The sequence below is a fragment of the Rhincodon typus genome, chromosome 16 (assembly GCF_021869965.1).
Source record: "Rhincodon typus isolate 14 chromosome 16, sRhiTyp1.1, whole genome shotgun sequence".
NCBI classification, from domain to species: Eukaryota; Metazoa; Chordata; class Chondrichthyes; order Orectolobiformes; family Rhincodontidae; genus Rhincodon; species Rhincodon typus.
In genome coordinates, this window is record NC_063347.1 from 14,637,798 (window position 1) to 14,655,622 (window position 17,825).

A 17,825-nucleotide genomic window follows, 5' to 3' on the forward strand; every position below is an offset into this window, starting at 1 on the left:
GATGCTGCTTGGCCTGCTGTGTTCATCCAGCTCTACACCTTGTTATCTCAGATTCTCCAGCATCGGCAATTCCTACTATCTCTGAATCGATATTTCACAGGGTTAGCTTGTTGGCCCTGGAGGAAACAGTTCAGTTTCTCTTGGCCCACGAGCTGTGCTCCAAAGGCATTTTGCATCAAACACTTTTCACACCCTGTGACTGGCTGGGATTTCTGAGGCCTCAGTAACTCTGACAAAATTAACTCTAAGGCAAATAGTTTATTAATCTAGAGGCATGCAGGCTCTGAAAAATATTTCAATGACCAACCAGCTTCCCAGGGAACAGATTAGTCCACTGCCTTCCAGTTCTGCCTCTGTTAAAACAAGGGTCTGCGAGAGATTGGCAATCATTTTAGGTTTCAAGTTTGTAAAATTCTAACATCCCACCCTAGTTAACCACAACCTGACTCACCATTGATTTGAGGGGGACTGAGTTTAAAATCACCCCAGTACCTGGAAGGCTGCTACGCATAACCTTTAAACCCTGTTAACAAATTTATTTTGTTAGACTCTTACCAGGATCTGACTTTGAGAAGGTGTCCACATCAAGTAGGTTCCTATGAAAATAGAAAGGAATAATCAAAAAAACATTGAAACATACTATCAGTTCCACAGTCCTCTATGAATGGGCATCCAAATATATTTTTGTGCTATCGGTACAGTGCATGCATTTCCAAAACTAAGCTTGGAATAAGGATAGGGTATTCAACTCAAAGCCTTTTTTGTTGAAGAGGTCACATGCAATCTATCCTAACAGAGATTCTATCCCACCCGTTTCATCTCACTCATCAATAATATCAAACAAACGTTCTGAAAATGAACAACAAAAACAGAAGTTGCTGGTAAAGCTCAGCAGGTCTAGCAGCATCTGTGAAGACAAATCAGAGTTAACATTTCGGGTCCGGTGACCCTAGGAACCTAGCTACCATCAGTTCTGAGGAAGGGTCACTCGACCTGAAACGTTAACTGTGACTTTTCTTCACAGATGCTGCCGGGCCTACTGAGCTTTTCCATCAACTTCCGTTTTGTTCTTGATTCATAACATCTGCAGTTCTTTTGGTTTTTGTTCTGAAAATGATTATTTCTCTAACGCTCACTTGCATTCCTAGTGTGATGATTCACTTTCAGCATTGGCAGCTCTGTTTTGGTGCTTCAGTCTTGTCAACTGCCCAGCCAGACTTCTCTGACGCAGTAGAGAGGGGGCCAAAGAAAGGAGCAAAAGCTGCAAGCAGCAGTCTGTTGATATTTATAGAGATGTTGAAACCTATTAGTGGATCCCAACAAAAACATGGGGCAGAATCTAAGATATTTAATGGGAGGGTAGGATGACAGGTGAGCTCCCTGCCATTTTCTCACCTCCACCCCTGTGGAAACTGTGGTGGGAAGGCCACCAACTCAGGCACACAACTGGGCAATTAATGCCTACTTAACAGCCTCACCCAGGGCCACTTGTATTAACCCAACCGCAGGCAGAAAATTCACTTTGCAGGGAGCACATTTTTACTCATGAATTTGGTTGTGACTGTGGGGTCAACCTTGATACCTCTGTCATGATGGAAGTCCCATATTGTGGATTAAAGAGGCCAAGGATAAACAGAAGTTTTTAGTTGCGTGGAATCCCCATAAACCAGGAGGAGCAGGCATTCTGTCTTCCCCTGCTCCAGCCTTATCATCACCAGAGTCTTCAAACAAACCCTTTCCTGGGACTTAGCAAACCAGGAACAATTCCTTTGGGTTCACTGCTCAATGTTTAGGTGGGAGACTGCACTTAATATAGCTCAGGTCTCAAGCTAAGCTCCCATGAGGAAGCCTCCCCTCCGTCGCCCTGCATCCCCACCCGACTTTAATGTGCTCGAAGTTAAAGCTGTTGGAAATATCACAGGAAAAATAATTTAACAATGTTAGAACTTACATTATAACAAACATTGTTTGTTGTGTCCCTCTTGTATTATCTCCATTTTGTATCCTCTATCGCATACCATTCACCATTGCCATATCTAACACATCCTGTATGTTCACCAGATACCTGGCGTAATCTTAATTTTAAAAATTCAGAAAAGCAATATAGAAATAGGACTCGGCACTGGGAATGATTGTCACATCTGCCTCTTATATTTTTTATTTTAATCCATCAAGCTGGTGATGCTCATATCTGGCCTGCCATATACCAGTTTGTGATCTTTAATTCCCTGGCAAAAACTACTGTTCTTTCCCAAATCCCTCTGTATTCATTACTAAAATTCCTGCTTAAAATTCTTACTTTCTTTGCTTTCCCCAGGTGACTAAGCTTTAATGATCTCTGGATGTTACATTCTGAACTAATAGCATTCATAACTAGCACAATGCAGCAACTTCAGGGATATTTCATACTTTCTTATAAGCCTGAGCACCACTCTTAACATAATTGCCGTTGCATTTTTATTGTAACAATTTAATCTCAAAAACTCCTTGAATATTTTCTTCATTCTACACAGTAGGGACATAAGCATTGTGATTGGAAGACCGTTATAGCATTAGACCCTCTTGAATATAGTGCTTTCTGCAGGAGATTGAAATGAGATTTCTTGCAGCTTTCTGGATGTGACCATGGCAGGGGGGAGCATCTCTCCATGAGAAGGTAATAGAAATCATAAACTTCAAGACAAAGGATTTGTTTGAAGTCTAAGAGCAGTCAGAAACATGTTTTTTTTTAAATTATAGAATCCCCACAGTGTGGAAACAGGCCCTTTGTCCCAACAAGTCCACAGTGACCCACAGAGCATCCCACCCAAATCCATCCCCCTATAACTCACCTAATCTATACATTCCTGAACACTACAGGCAATTTAGCATGGCCAATTCACCTGGCCTGCACGTCTTTGGACTGTGGAACCAGAGCACCAGGAGGAAACCCACACAGACCCAGGGAAAATGTGCAAACTCCACACAGACAGTTGACCGAGGGTGGAATCAAACCTGGGGCCCTGGCACTGTGAGGCAGCAGTGCTAACCACTGAGCCATCGTGCCGCTCTCATATGTAACCTACACATCCCTAAACACTATGGGCAATTTAGCACGGCCAATCCACCTAACCTGTACATCTTTGGATTGTGGGAGGAAACTGGAGCACCCAGCAGAAACTCATGCAGACATGGAGTGAACGTGCAAACTCCACTCGCCCGAGGCTGGAATCAAACCCCCAGGTCCCTGGCACTGTAAGGCAGCAGTGTGAGCCACTGTGCTGCCCTGCTACCTGCTCACAATTCAACTCATGAGAATTACTCTCCTTTCTGTGCACATATATCATTTACAGATAAAGAGAACAATTGCTCCACTGGCCATTTGGATGCTTAACTATCAGATAAATGAGTTAGACCAAGTTTCGTTAAAATAGAAATAAAGAACTGCTGACGCTGAAAATCTAAAACAAGAACAGAAAGTTCTGGAGAAACTCAGCACGGCTGGCAGGACCTGTAGAGAGAAAAATACAGTGAATGTTTTGGCTGCAGTGACCCTTCATAAGAACTGTTCCGATGGAGAGTCACTAGACTCGAAAAGGTAACTTCGTTTTTCTCCCTATAAGTACTGCCAGACCTGCTGAGTTTGGCTAGCACTTTTTGGTTTTATTTAAGGCAAAGTCTCAAGTAATGCTGGTTGTTCTTGCCCCTGTTTCACAGGCAAGAGGACATGTTGGCCATGCTGAAATTTCAGGCTCTATAGCTCTGGCGGTTAATATTCCATGGAGGAAATATTTGAAAATTTAAATATGCATTTTTTAAGAATACTTACATTGAACTTCACGAGAAAATTATATTTGAATATTGCTGCTAAAAGACACAGACTTTTGAAGCTTTTCATCTTGCAGACATCAGGGCAGAATTGCAAGAATACCAAATCTCAAAAGGAACAATTATTTAAACAACATGAGAAGAGGATACTGGTTGGTTGTCATGTGAAATTTGATTTTTTTTTAAATTCACTTGAAGGACATGGGCATTGGCCTGGCTGACCGTCCAGCATGTGTTTCATTTGTGGTTTCCCTTGAGAAAGTGGTGGTGAGATGCCTTATTGAATCATTGCAGTCGATGTGTTGTAGGTAGACCCACAATGCCATCAGGGAAGGAATTCTAGGATTTTGACCCAGTGACAGTGAAAGAACTGCGATATATTTCCAAGGCAGAATGGTGATTGGCTTGGAAGGAACCTTGCAAGTGATGGTGTTCCCATATATCTGCTGCCCTTGTCCTTCTACAGAGAACTGGTCATGGGTTTGGAAGGTGCGGTCTGAGGATCTTTGGCAAGTTTCTGCAGTGTATCATGTAGACGGTACACACTGCTGCTACTGAGCCTTGGTGGTGGAGGGAGTGGATGCTTGTGAATGTGGTGCTAATCAAGCGGACTGCTTTGTCCTGGATGGTGTCAAACATCTTGAGTGGATTTGCACCTATCCAGGCAAGTGGGGAGTATTCCATCATACTCCTGACTTGATAGAGGCACTGTCATGGAATTACATTCTTACAAAATTTGGGATATATGACACGGATTGTGGAAAACTAAAGTTTGATGGTGAACAGAATAACAAAATATTGGAATGATGATGGAGTTAAAATTATTTTGCATTCCATCAGGTATTTCTTCCTACTTTATTCCCAGTACACAGGCATCCTGAATGATTTGTACTGTTGACATCTCCAAGCATAGTTTTTTTTCTACATCCTGACCTGAAAGTAGGCTATTCCATTGGTACAGAACTCCATCCATCCTAATCTGAATCTATTGAGTGATGCAAGTAATAGAAATGGTGTGACTTGACTGGTTGGGGTCTGTAAAATCACTTCAGCCAATATCGATTGCTTCAGATAGCAGTCTCCCAAGGTAATGTCTGATACTCTCCTACATTTGGTCGGGCTGAGAAAAGAAATGAAAATTTCTTTCCGATGAATTTTGTATAATTTTCATAACTGGCCAGTTTATTAAATGTCTTGAGGAAGGTAAATAATCATAGGTAAAACCTCTGATATGATAAACCTGAATCTAATCTCTCCCAGATCTCTAAAGTAAAATAAATGCCCAGATATTCGATCTTGTACTTTATTTTTAATTCATGCAGTGATGAATTTCACAAATCATAATCCCACGGCCAGAACTCTATGAAGCTGTGAATCAAACACTGTAGAAGAATGCACGCTCAGTGACTGTAGTTTTTTGGGGTGAGAACTTGTTTGGTTAGTCATTTCACTTTTAATTTTAAATTGTATGTTTGTCTGTTATTGCTTTGAAAACTTAATGCAATTTTCTGCTGCTTTTTGGGGGATAAAACCCCTTCCAATCTGTAATGTCACTTGCATTTGTGTCTTCCTGCTCTACAATCATGGCTTTAGCCACATAACCTGCTTCCATCTACAGTATTAATGACTTTAAGCATTTCACAGGCCTGGACTCTGCATCTCGTTTTTTCCAAAGAGAAAAGGCTCAATTCTCTTCGTTTATCTTATACCAGAACTTGTTTTCTTTTCTTGAATAATCATTTATACCTTTTCCTGAATCTTAAAATTGTTGAATAGTGGAAAGTGCTGAAATCTACACTTAATATTCCATTCTCACTTGATCGTAATCATCCTAAATTAAAACAACCTGTTTCAATTTAAATTTCAAGAGAGATACATCTCAAAATTTGATTAAGCTTGCAATAATTTTGGGTAGATGGGTTTTGTGGCACATTGGTACCATTCCTGGGACAGAGGTCCAGGTTCAAGTCCCATCTGACCCAAAGGTGTATAATAACAGCTATGAACAGCAGGAGCAGGAGTAAGATCTCAGCCCTTGAATCTGCTCTACAATTTGATACAATCATGTCTGCTCTCATTTTGGCCTCAACTCCACTTTCCTGCCTGCTCCCCATAACCCTTTAACCCATTACTAATTAAAAATCTGGCCAGCTCCTCCTCAAATCAATCGGTGTCCTGGTATCCACTACACTCTGAGGAAGTGAATTCCACAGATTCACAATGTATTGAGGGAAATAATTCCTTCTCATCTCTGTTTTAGCTTTGCCACCCCTTAGCCTAAAGTTATGACCTCTCACTATAGATTTGAGTTTGAGTTTGATTTATTGTTGTCACATCCTGAGATTCGGTGAAAAGTGTTATTTTGTGTGCCAAGCAGACAGATCATACCATACAAAGTGCATCAGGGTAGCAGAACAGAGCACAGAATACAGTGTTACAGCCACAGAGAAGGTGCAGAGAGAGATCTGAATTAACAGTTGAGATGTCTGTTCAAAAGTCTAATAACAGTGGGGAAGAAGCTGTTCTTGAATCTGTTTGTACGTGTATTCAAATTTTTATATCTACTGTCCAATGGAACAGAATAAAGAGACTATAACTGGAGTGGGAGTTGTCTTTGATTATGTTGGTAGCTTTCCCGAGGCAGAGGGAAGTATAGATGGAGTCAATGAATGGAAGGCTGGTTTGCATGTTGGACTGGGCTGCATTCATGACTCTCTATAGTTTCTGTGGTCTTGGGAACAGCAGTTGCCATACCACACTGTGATGTATCCAGTTAGGGTGCTTTCTATGGTGCATCTATAAAAATTGGCACAAGTCTTTGTGGACATGCCAAATTTCTTTAGCCTTCTGAGGAAGTAGAGACATTGTTGTGCTTTCTTGACTGTTACGTTGACGTGTTTGGACCAGGACAGATTGTTGGTGATCGTCACTCCCGGGAACTTGACACTATCGACGATCTCCATCTTAGCATCCTTAGTGCAGACAGGGGTGTGCCCTCCTCTCCACTTCCTGAAGTCAATGACCAGCTCCTTCATTTTGCATTCTAGATTACCCCACAAGGGAAAACATCCATTCTATGTCCACTTTATTAATATTATTTAGCATATTTTTTTACCTGAGGTTGCTTAGAAAACAACTGCAATAAATTTGGGGAAAGGACCCTACAACCTTGAATTTTCTTGATGCGAGTAATAACAGGAGTTATCACACCAGAAAGTTACATGTTATCTGCCTGGGTTTCTGTCTTGCCAAGCTGGACATAACCATCAACTGGCCCACTGAAAACAGCTAGCACCGGCACTGCCTGCCGTCTCCATACACCCAGGAATGGTATATACCAGGACAGACAATAATATCACATCACTACACATTCCCTTTCCTCCCTGTCCAGCCTGGGCACTGTCACACTTTTCTAAAAAGGTCCTTGCACAACAAACTCTTCAGCATACACTCTGGTTAGGGAAGGCTATCGATCTTCTAATGCACACTAATTGTCTTACATAACACCAAAACACCACCTCTTCCCACCGCAATTGTCACCTACTCATTATGTGACAGATTTATCCTCATACATCCCCTTATCTTGTAATGAAATTAATGCTTGTTTTGAAATATACACAGCACTTCTCTCATGAATGATTCATTCTGAGTATTTGAATATGTCAGGAAATAGACCCTTCAGTAGTTTTGGACTATTTTGCAACAGTGAAGATTCCTGGAATAGCTCTATTAGGGCTAAGAAATCTGGTCTGGGTTGATCAACTACAGTGTGAAGAAGATAAAGTTCAAATTAGTCAATGAAGACATCTTACCGAATCTGCCCTCTGATGGCCCTTGCCTTGTTTGCATCATAGACAAGTGAGGCCTCTTTGAAATAGAAGCCCTTCCCTTTCAATCTCTCAGCAACTCCTGGGTTGGCACTTTCAGAGCCCTTCTGTACTACTGTGGCACCCTGCACCCTTGGGAACCAACTGTTCTGTACAATCCTTGGCTCTCTACCTCTGCTGTCTAGGGTGTTGATGCCAAAGTGAATGAATACTGGCTGTTGGGTGCAAGCCCTGATAACTCCTACAAAATGCTGCATAGCAAACTACCCCCCACCCCCCCACCGCCTGCACCGTTATAACTGTAATAGCCATAAACAGAACAAGTCTGCAATTCTTCACTTTGAAGTTGAAAGAGAGGGCCAACCATCCATTGAAAAGATCCAAAAGTCACAAGACCAGTTTATTATGTTTCTCATAGAATCAATATGACCTGTGTCACATTGGGGAAGGTTGAACTTGCTTGTTTGATGTCTGATTCTCCTTATTTCAACACATTGCTGCTGCATACCTCCTGCATTATGATGGCATAGATTGTAAGTATCTCATGGATAAACTATCCCTTCTTTAAAGTCACTCGGTTCTAAGTTGAGTGGGAGCATAGAGGCTCCAGAGTTATTTCCTAGAAATGGAGTGAAGCACCATGTGAAAACAAAAGGTAGGAGTTAGTGATTCACACAATGTAAAGGAAGATATTAGAAAATAAAGCAATCAGTAATGTACACATATGCCCTCTTCAGTTATCCAACTCTTACACCTGTCTAAAGTGTTACTGTAAGCAGCTAGGCTGTTATTTCTGGAAGTAGTTACGCTAATTGCACCAACTTACTCAAGTCTCATGAACCCAGGAAATGTGCACAGTTGAACAATGTACTTATGCAAATAAAACCTTAGAGAACGTGACAGGCGTAGAATTGCACTGCTAAAAAGGTCAAGAAAATTTACACTTACCACAACAATGGCATAATGGTATTGTGTGCCCAAAATCAAAATTCCTCAACACAATACTAGTGAACCAGTAACATATGTCTTTTAGGGAACCAAGGAATTCAGGGTTCATATCTACAATCCAGCAAGACCAGATGTAAGGATTCAGAGATAGTAGGAACTGCAGATGCTGGAGAATCTGAGATAACAAGGTGTAGAGCTGGATGAACACAGCAGGCCAAGCAGCATCAGAGGAGCTGGAAGGCTGACGTTTCAGGCCTAGATCCTTCTTCAGAAATGGGGGCCTTTTCTGAAAAAGGGTCTAGGCCCGAAACATCAGCCTTCCTGCTCCTCTGATGCTGCTTGGCCAGATGTAAGGATTATCCCTTTGTAATCTAGTAGGATATAAGACAGTAATTAAGTGGGTGATCCAATTCTAGAGCAGTCCTGGATGCAGGAGATTCAACTATAGGCATTAGTACATATATGGGAGAGGCAGAGTCAGTTGATTTCTCACTGTCTTTGGGGTACTGAGGTTCAGCAAAAACTGATAGAGTTTATGCAATCATTTAGACAAATGGTAAATCACAGGCACATTTATACCAAATCCAATAGCCTTTATGCTATTTCAGAGCTAAGATGGAAGAAACATAGAAACAGATATACAGATTTAATGGGGGAATAGTGCAAATACAAATGTTCCAGAAACCAGTTTTCAAAAACATATTCCTGGAGAATATCTAGAGATTAAAATTTAGCTCTCACATTACACTTCACCTTCGCTTGAAATTTTTTAATCAAGCAGTTCTTTCCATTCAGTCAGCTGGGAGTTATTGACAGTGACATTGGAAGATGGGCATTTAATGTATTTATGCAATGTTGCCCTGTCTACTTTCTTAACAAAGATAATAACTTCAAATGCGATAACATCTAATAAAATTGTAGGCAATGCATTGTTACATAATAAGATTAAATATTCACCACACTTCGACCATTTCCAGCTCAGGATTGGGTTTTGAGGAAAGGCTTGAAGGATAAGATTGTCCAGCTGTGAAGATCTGAGAAGTGAGTTTACAGTGGTGTATAGGGCTAGAGGTGAGTTAACCCAGAATTATTCATCTAAATTAAAGCTTTGGTGTGGATAAAGCTTCAAGGTAGCAAATGGTAATGTTAGGACTGATATCAGAAAATTCACTGTCATACAAAAAGTGCCCGACATTTGGAATAATTTTCAAATGATGCCATGGAGGAGGCAAAATCCACAGCATTACTTCAATGCTGATGCTACACTGAAAGTGGATTAAGATGTCCCTGACTGTCTGAATTAAGGTGGGTCACATTGCGAGGAGCAGAATTTAGAGGTGCACCTGGGCTCCCTGAAGTGCAGGATACCATCGACTAGCCATGTGGAAAGCGTTGGTGGGGGTGGGGAGTGGATATTGGAGGTAATTGGGGGTTGAGAGGGGTGGTATCACAATACTGCAAATTCATCAAAGGGAAGAGACTTCATTCAATTCATAAGCAAGTGCCACAGTTCATAAATTCTGGAGCACTCTTGCTTACCAGGAGTGTTTGAGGGTTTAGGTGCCATGCAAGGCTAGCTACTCATAGAATCATAGAATCCCTATGCTGTGGAATCAGGCCATTCAACCGATCGAGTCTACACCAACCCTTCAAAGAGCATCCCACCCACACCCACCCCCCTACACTATTCCTGTAACCCTGCATTTCCCACGGCTATTCTTTGGACTGTGGGAGGAAACCAGAGCACCAGGAGGAAACCCACACAGACACAGGGAGAATGTGCAAACTCCAAAAGCCAATCACCTGAGGGTGGAATCGAACCTGGTTCCCTGGTGCTGTGAGGCAGCAGTGCTAACCACTGAGGGATAACGGCTACCCACTACAACCATGAAATCAATACGCAACCCCCTGGCTGATGCACAGCACAGGTTGAATACTGCTCCAATCATCAGGCAGTGGATCAAACTGCATCTGATGTTTCTCTTGATATTCTCTACTTAGCACCTACCTGCTTGCTCACAGCATCTATGCCTTGCCTTGCTGTGCCAAATAGTGCAATCACACAACCAGGGCAGCTTGCCTTGCTGGTCGCCAGTCCTTAGCCAAAGAGTCATATATCTTGCTGTATGACAGTGTCTTACTTTAATCTCACACCCGCACCATGTGCCAGCAGTATATGTGGCAAACACACACTGCACACGGAGCAGGCATGCAACTATGTCTGAGGAAATTGGTCCTCAGCAAAGAACATGAAGGTGGCCTTTAGCCAGGGGTCCCGGCTCAGCAAACCAAGGGCAGCCTCCCATACCAATCAGTCAGGCCTCTCTTCAGGGCGTTCTCATTTGGAGGGTCTATGTTTCTACAATCCAAGCAAGGGCCATGCTCAGTCCTATGGCTTATAAGAGCCAGTGCTGTGATTTAAGTCAATATGGTTGGTGAAATGTACTGCTGCTTGGGCTGACAAGTGGCAAGTGACACTCGTGCCATACAAATGCCAGGCTATGACCATCACCAATAAGAGACAATCTAACCACCATTCCTTGACATTCAATGGCGTTACCATCACTGAATCCCCCACTAACAACATCCTGGGTGTTATCATTGACCAGAGATGCAACTGGACTCACCACACAAACACAGTGGCTACAAGAGCAGGCCAGAAGCTAGAATACTGCTCCTGACTCCTCAAAGGCTGTCCACCATCTACAAGGCACAAGTCCGGAGTGTGATGGAATATTCTCCACTTGCCTGGATGAGTGCAGCCCCAACAACAATCAAGAAGCTTGACACCATCCAGGACAAAGCAGTCGCTTGATTGGCACTACACCCACAAGCATCCACTCCCTCCACCATCGACGCTCAGTAGTAGCAATGTGTACTATCTACAAGATGCACTGCATATATCCACCAAAGATCCTCGGCCAACACCTTCCAAATCAATGACCACTTCCATCTAGAAGGACAAAGGAATCAGACATATGGGAACACAATCAACGCCAAGTTCGCGTCCAAGCCACTCACCATTCTGACTTGGAAATATATTGCCGTTCCTTCACTGTCACTGGGTCAAAGTCCTGGAATCCCCTCCCTCATGGCATTGTGGGTCAACCCCAAAGCAGAAGGACTGTAGTGGTTCAAGAATGTAGCTCACCACCACCTCCTCAAGGGCAACTAGGGATGGGCAAGAAGTGCTGGCCCAGCCAGTGACACCCACATCCCACAAATGAATAGGAACTGCTCAGGTGTCCACGTGCATCTCATCTGTGGTGGTCCAGTTGAGTTGAACAAGGGGCTGTGCCACAGTCAGTCTGTTCAACCTGCTCATGGAAACTAATGGGAAAGGGGCTGGGCTCTAGGATAAGGATGGCCATTGCTATGGGAATGGTATGCAACATGTTAATCTTCAAGACTAGGTCTGTAGGCTGAGGTCAAGGGGTATGACAGTATGTACAAAAGAGGATTACAGTAAGGTATGAATAGGAAAGGTGGTGATGGGGTTGGAGAAGTCTACGGTCAGGAGCACCCTAGATTCAAAGGTGGGGCAATGAATGACTATACTTGACAAGAGCTAGATTTAGAATGTGGGAGGTACAGTTGCAAGCAGATAGTTTGAGTGTGGACTGGGAAAGTGCAGAGCCTGTTGGGTTTATGGGAAGGGTTATCAGGAAGGGGATTGGAATGTGTGGGGCTCACTGACACATTGAGGTGGAAGCTGTAATCCACTAGCTGAGGAGTACCAGCTGCCACCCAGCACTGCCCTGTGTCTTTCTGTGGGTGTCAGGTTCCCAATACCTCTGTCACCGTGACTTTGAACCTCAGGATTGATGGTTGGTGGCACCTTGACGGATTGTAGGTGTGTGCATCTCTCCAGGAGCCCTATAGGATCCTGGGCCATCGACCTGTCCATGGAAGCAGCCAAATATCTCGTACCCACTGCACTGCTTGAGCTTCTGGGTGATGAGGGCCATTGTGTCCCACACACCTCTCTGCCATTCCTCCTTGTGCATGTGGACAAAGCCCCCAATTGTCAATACTACAAGGTTCCCCCTCTGACAGGGGGCGGAGCCCATGCCTGGTCTCCAAGAGTCCTCCGAGTGCCATAGCCTGGGGCATTTCTTCCTCGGCCAGATGTAGAGCTGTCACAGTTCGTGCTCCCACACTCACTACCCCTAATACATCCACTGAGGTGGCAGTATCTGAGCCGGTGTGGGTGCAGGAGGCAGCCTTGCTGATGCCTCATCCAAGGCCTTCGTACACATCCTCAGGTTCTGGGGGGGGGCTCTGGCCTATAATGAGAGAAAGGGTGGAATTGTGTGAGATGGAAGTGGGTGGAATGCCTGTTATCCCTGGTGCAGGTGTTGAGGTGTTCTAAAGTAGTCAGGAGGTAGGGCAGAGCCCATACAGTGTTAATGGTGTGAGAATTTGGAGTCAGTGAGAGAGAGTGATAGATGATGTTGCAGGTAATAGTGAAAGTGGCAGAGAGTGAGGCTTGGTGGGGTGGGGAGGTGGGATGTGAGGTGGTGTTGGGTGCAGTAGCAAAGCTACAGTGAATGTGAGGTAGCAGAGAACAAAATGTGGCACTTAGCCTGACACAGCAGAGATGGCCACTGACCTTACAGCACTGCGGGCCGTTCCTCCACCTCGCAGAGATGACACTGAACCAGGAGCGGGGTGGGGGTGACCTTGAGCTAGGCTGCCAGAGTCAGTGATGTGGCCAGGTCTGCCAGTCATCCAGTAAGAGAATGGCCCACCTCTGCACCACGCCCTTGCCCTGGCCATCCAGGTCCCTGTTTCAGAATCATGATGCCATCTTCCACTTTTCACAATCAAGCTAGCAGGGCAGCTTCAGAACGGCAGTGTTTGCCCAGGCACCCAATGGTCTTTTAATGATAGTGCAGCTGCAAGGAGTGTTTCCGGGCTTTCAGCGGATATTCACTGAGTGGCGAGTGAGTTGTTCTGGAATGGCACATAGTAAACTGTAGACAGACACTACGGGGCAGGGTCAATAGTTCATGCAGCAAGTTTGGCAAGATATCGCAAAAGAACTGATTTGGCTTCACGGCAGAAATTCCTCCAAAAAAGCTGGCGCGACTCAGATTCAGTCAAAAGGAAATGAAAATATAACCCAAAGTGTTTTGGTAGGGAAGCACTGGAGGTTTGCTTGGCACTTCTAATGCACAGTTCACAGGTAATCCTGCAGATAAGTCTGCTGTGCATTATATATATGTGTTAGTTCAAGAGGAGTATAGACAAAAATTTAGAAATTTATAGAAGGGACAGAATCAGTCTTTTGTGGACTTGCTACAGAAAAAGTGTTTGGTCAATGAAACTCAGTCAAGGTTTAGGAAATCTAAGTGTTCTTGTTAATGGAGGAATTTTAAAATTGTACTTCCTTACAAATCAGGTTTCCCCTAGAAGACTATAAAGTTTCTAAAATAAGGGAATCTCCTATTTTTGCAGATAGTTGCAAAATATCCCACAAACATTCCGGATCAACAAACACACACAAAAGCTGGAGAGGTAAACTAATTAATAGCAAACAGAGCACTAATTACAATTGGGGCCTGACAGGAAGGAAAAGACAGATCCTTCTCAGAGAAGTGAAAAAGACAAAATTCTGATGGATAAATATGAGTCACAAAGATCAACATGTTACTTTTACCATAAAATGGAGCATGTGAAAGCTAACTGCTGGAATGTGGAAGCTAAGCCAATAGTTTTATGGGTACATCTAGTGTTGCTTCAGAAAATTATATATCAATGAGTGAAGCTTATACCAAACTGATAACATTTAATGTACTTACAATGGCTGTAAATCAGAGCATAAAAGATTGAGAGGTTTATATTTCAGGGTGAAGTAACTCAAGATTTCTTTAATTACACGATACAAATAGATTATTATCCTTCAAAATACAGTTTTGGCTCAAAATTTTATATCAGTAAAACATATGAATTTTTCTCCATAGCATTTACAACTAAAAGTAAGTTGATACAGGGTATTGATGGATTTCTTTTAACCCACTCCATTTTGTCAATAGATTTGGTATTGCAGGAGTGATGTCTAAATTGTCCATAAATAATATCTATCTTATCATAGGAAATGACAGTGAAAGATAAGACGTTACCATCACTAGGTGCGTTAGTAAATCCATTTAAACTGACAAGGTAACAGGGAAATCAGAGACTTTCTATAATCCTGCTATAAAAAATATTATTTCAACCGAGGGTTTGTCCATAATATCAAATGGTTAGACCTCAGGCAGCTAACAGAGTTAGAAGCAGTTGCAGAAACAGTGGGATCTGCACCTGCTGAGACACTGGCCATATGTGGCCATCAATCGAGTAGAAGAAAGAAGGTTCCAATTTTCCGGAAAGTAAGATCACCTACGAGCTCCAGTGCGGAGATCTCAGATGGTCTGGTGTGCAGTAAAATGCTGATATATATGTTTGGTGCGTTGGGAGACCTGTAGCCACTGTCAAGAATCATGGAGGAGTCCTGCAACTGCTTTGCACAGAATTTGGAGCCAGGCCTTTCCATTGTGGAAATGATGGCCAACTCAATCAGAAAACTTGTAGAGCCAACAATGATGTGCCATCTGATGGCCAGTTTCTCAGTTTCCATTGCAATGTTTGTTTGATGGAAGCTCAGGCCAAAGTCAGGCAAAATGGGTTTGTTGTCAGACCCTTTCTGAGGAAGGCTCACTCACGAAACGTCAACTCTGATTTCTCTCCACAGATGCTACCAGACCTGCTGAGCTTTTCCAGTAATTTCTGTTTTTGTTTCTGACTTACAGCATCCGCAGCTTTTTCGGTTTGAGCTTGTTGTCATGCAGGCTCTGACAGTTGCCAGTGTGACTATAGATACCAGTGGTCAAAGGAGCTTCCAGAGTCTTTTTTAAACCTAATTTTTGGGATGTTAGCTTTGTTGGCAAAGCCAGCATTTGTTCCCATTGCTAATTATCCTTGAGGAGCTGGTAGTGAGCTGCCTTCTTGAACGGCTGCAGTCATTGAGGCATAGGTACATCCTAGTCCTGTAAGGAATGGAGTTCCAGGACTATAACTCAGTGACATAGAAAGAACAGCAACCTTTTATTTTGGTGTTGGGAATGAGCAGAGCCAAAAAGGCATTGAATTATGTATATTTTGGTGATGTGCACTGAATGTACATGATACCATATCAATTAATATGATTTTTATAACGTTTTGTGAAAACTTTGCCGCATTAAGGAAGAATGCCTGATAGAATCCCTCATTAAAGATCTTTACAGGGAGCCCAAGGAGGAAGACTCCCTCTGCAAGATAAGATTATTGCAATTAATCAGCTCGTTGATGCTGGAAGATGTTATCTACAAAAATAATTTTACATTGATGTCTAATGCAGAGCAGTAAAAAGAAACTGAAAGTGAGACTGGAAATTTCCCAGTTACCGGTCCTCAATACCCTACAAATAGATTATGCTGGTAAAAGTGCTACTGTGTTTAAAGAGTTAAAGTATAATTATATTTCTAATGGTGCAGTGCCATTTAATTATAAGTACATAATGTGTGACAATGATAAGTCCCTGCATTCAAAAGCTACAATCTGATCAACAAACAAATATATACAAAAAAAATCCTTAATCACTGTCAACACTTCACAGGGAACTCTGCAAATGTACATTTGTTGAGTGACTCATTCCTCAATGACCCAATTATCCTAAAACTCTTCAACCATTACTGACTAAAACACGCAAAGGCCCTCTTTCGATGAACAGGCAGCTCCTGTTATAGGTTCCTTCATTCGGCCCAACAGACTATGTAAAAAGGAGTTGACCTTACTGACATCAGCTTGCTATGCATGGGTGGTGAACTGAAATGCATGACCTCATGGATGAAACAGTATAGTTCTTCTACAGCAACATACTAATTGATCAGGAACTAAGGCTTTTTGGGGCATATTGTTGACTCCTTGTTGTTTAAATAAAATCTGAAATTGGATACTAAAAATATAATTTTAGCTCATTTTATTTCCATAAGCAAATGATATTCCACCATTCTAAGCATCTGGGAGTTAAGTACTGTTTAATGGCCAATTGGCATATTACAAAAACTGTTAGCTGGTATCATCTCTAACTGGCAGCAGAGAGGTGAATAAGAGTGTGCAAGCATAACCACTTGAATTCTGCTTGTTTTGCCTAAAGTCAATTTCTTAACTTGTAATAGTTCCATAATGTTAAATTCAACAATTCTTTCTCAACAGTGAACCAGCTGGCTGATCACTAGGCTAGTTAGCACAGAGATTTACAAAGGCTAATTACCAAGCGAAGTTAGAGTCACTGGGCAGGAATTTTTGTAAAGGTTCCATTAGTTTCTTCTCAATATTCCTCAACATTGGCCAAATCAGTGCAATATGCCAAGGAATTTTAAGAGCCAATTGCATCCAGTACAAATCGAGTTTCTGAGATTTCTAATGCTGGTTTACAAAAAAATGATCGGGCTGAAAACCAGACCTACCCATGAAAACACACTGCACTCCCAAAATGAATTTGTCGCTTTCCATCAACAGACACATCTAAAAGATTTTGAATATTAAATAGTCATTTCATAGTACAGGAATTGCGGACTGCTGAAATATATAAACATATTGTCAAAGCTTTTTGTCTTGCACTCATCAAGACGTTTGCAAAAATACAACAAAGTAACAAAATTGTGATAATGAAGGAGCAGGCCATTTGGCGCATCATGTTTGCACTGACTCTCTGGCATTTTAACTTATTACCAATCTCCTGCCTTTTCTCCTTATCCTGAACAGTGTATCTATTTAAATAGTCATCCATTGTACTCTGAATATTTCAATTCAACCTGCTTCCAAGTGTCTTCTAGGCTGTAGATTCCATACACTAACTGTTTGTTGTGCCAAAAAGCTTTTCCTAACCTCATGTTTGCTTCTTTTACAAAACATTTCAAATCTGTGCCCTTTGGTTCTTGATCTAGTTATGAGTGGTAATAATATCTGCCTATTCATTCCGTCCAGTTCCCTCATGGTTTTGAAAACTTCAATCAAATTTCCTTTTCGTCTTCTCCTCTCCAAGGAAAACAGGCTCGGCATCTCCAGTCTTTCTTCATGACTGAAGTACCTCATCACTGGAACCATTCTCATAAAACTCTCTGCTATCTCCAATGCACTCACATCCTTCTTATGATGTGGTGTCCAGATCTGTGTAAGGAAATCTAGGTGAAGTCAAACCAATGTAATTTATATACT

General features: G+C 42.4%; 1 protein-coding gene across 1 annotated transcript in view; it reads right to left on the bottom strand.

Annotated features, from left to right (window-relative positions):
- The window catches only part of LOC109927445 (copine-9-like), a 369,357-nt gene that overhangs the window by 319,173 nt on the left and 32,359 nt on the right, over positions 1–17,825 (bottom strand). The window contains exon 2 of the mRNA XM_048606481.1: positions 556–596. Within this exon, the coding sequence (XP_048462438.1) occupies positions 556–596 (41 nt within the window). The remainder of the gene's footprint in view (positions 1–555; positions 597–17,825) is intronic.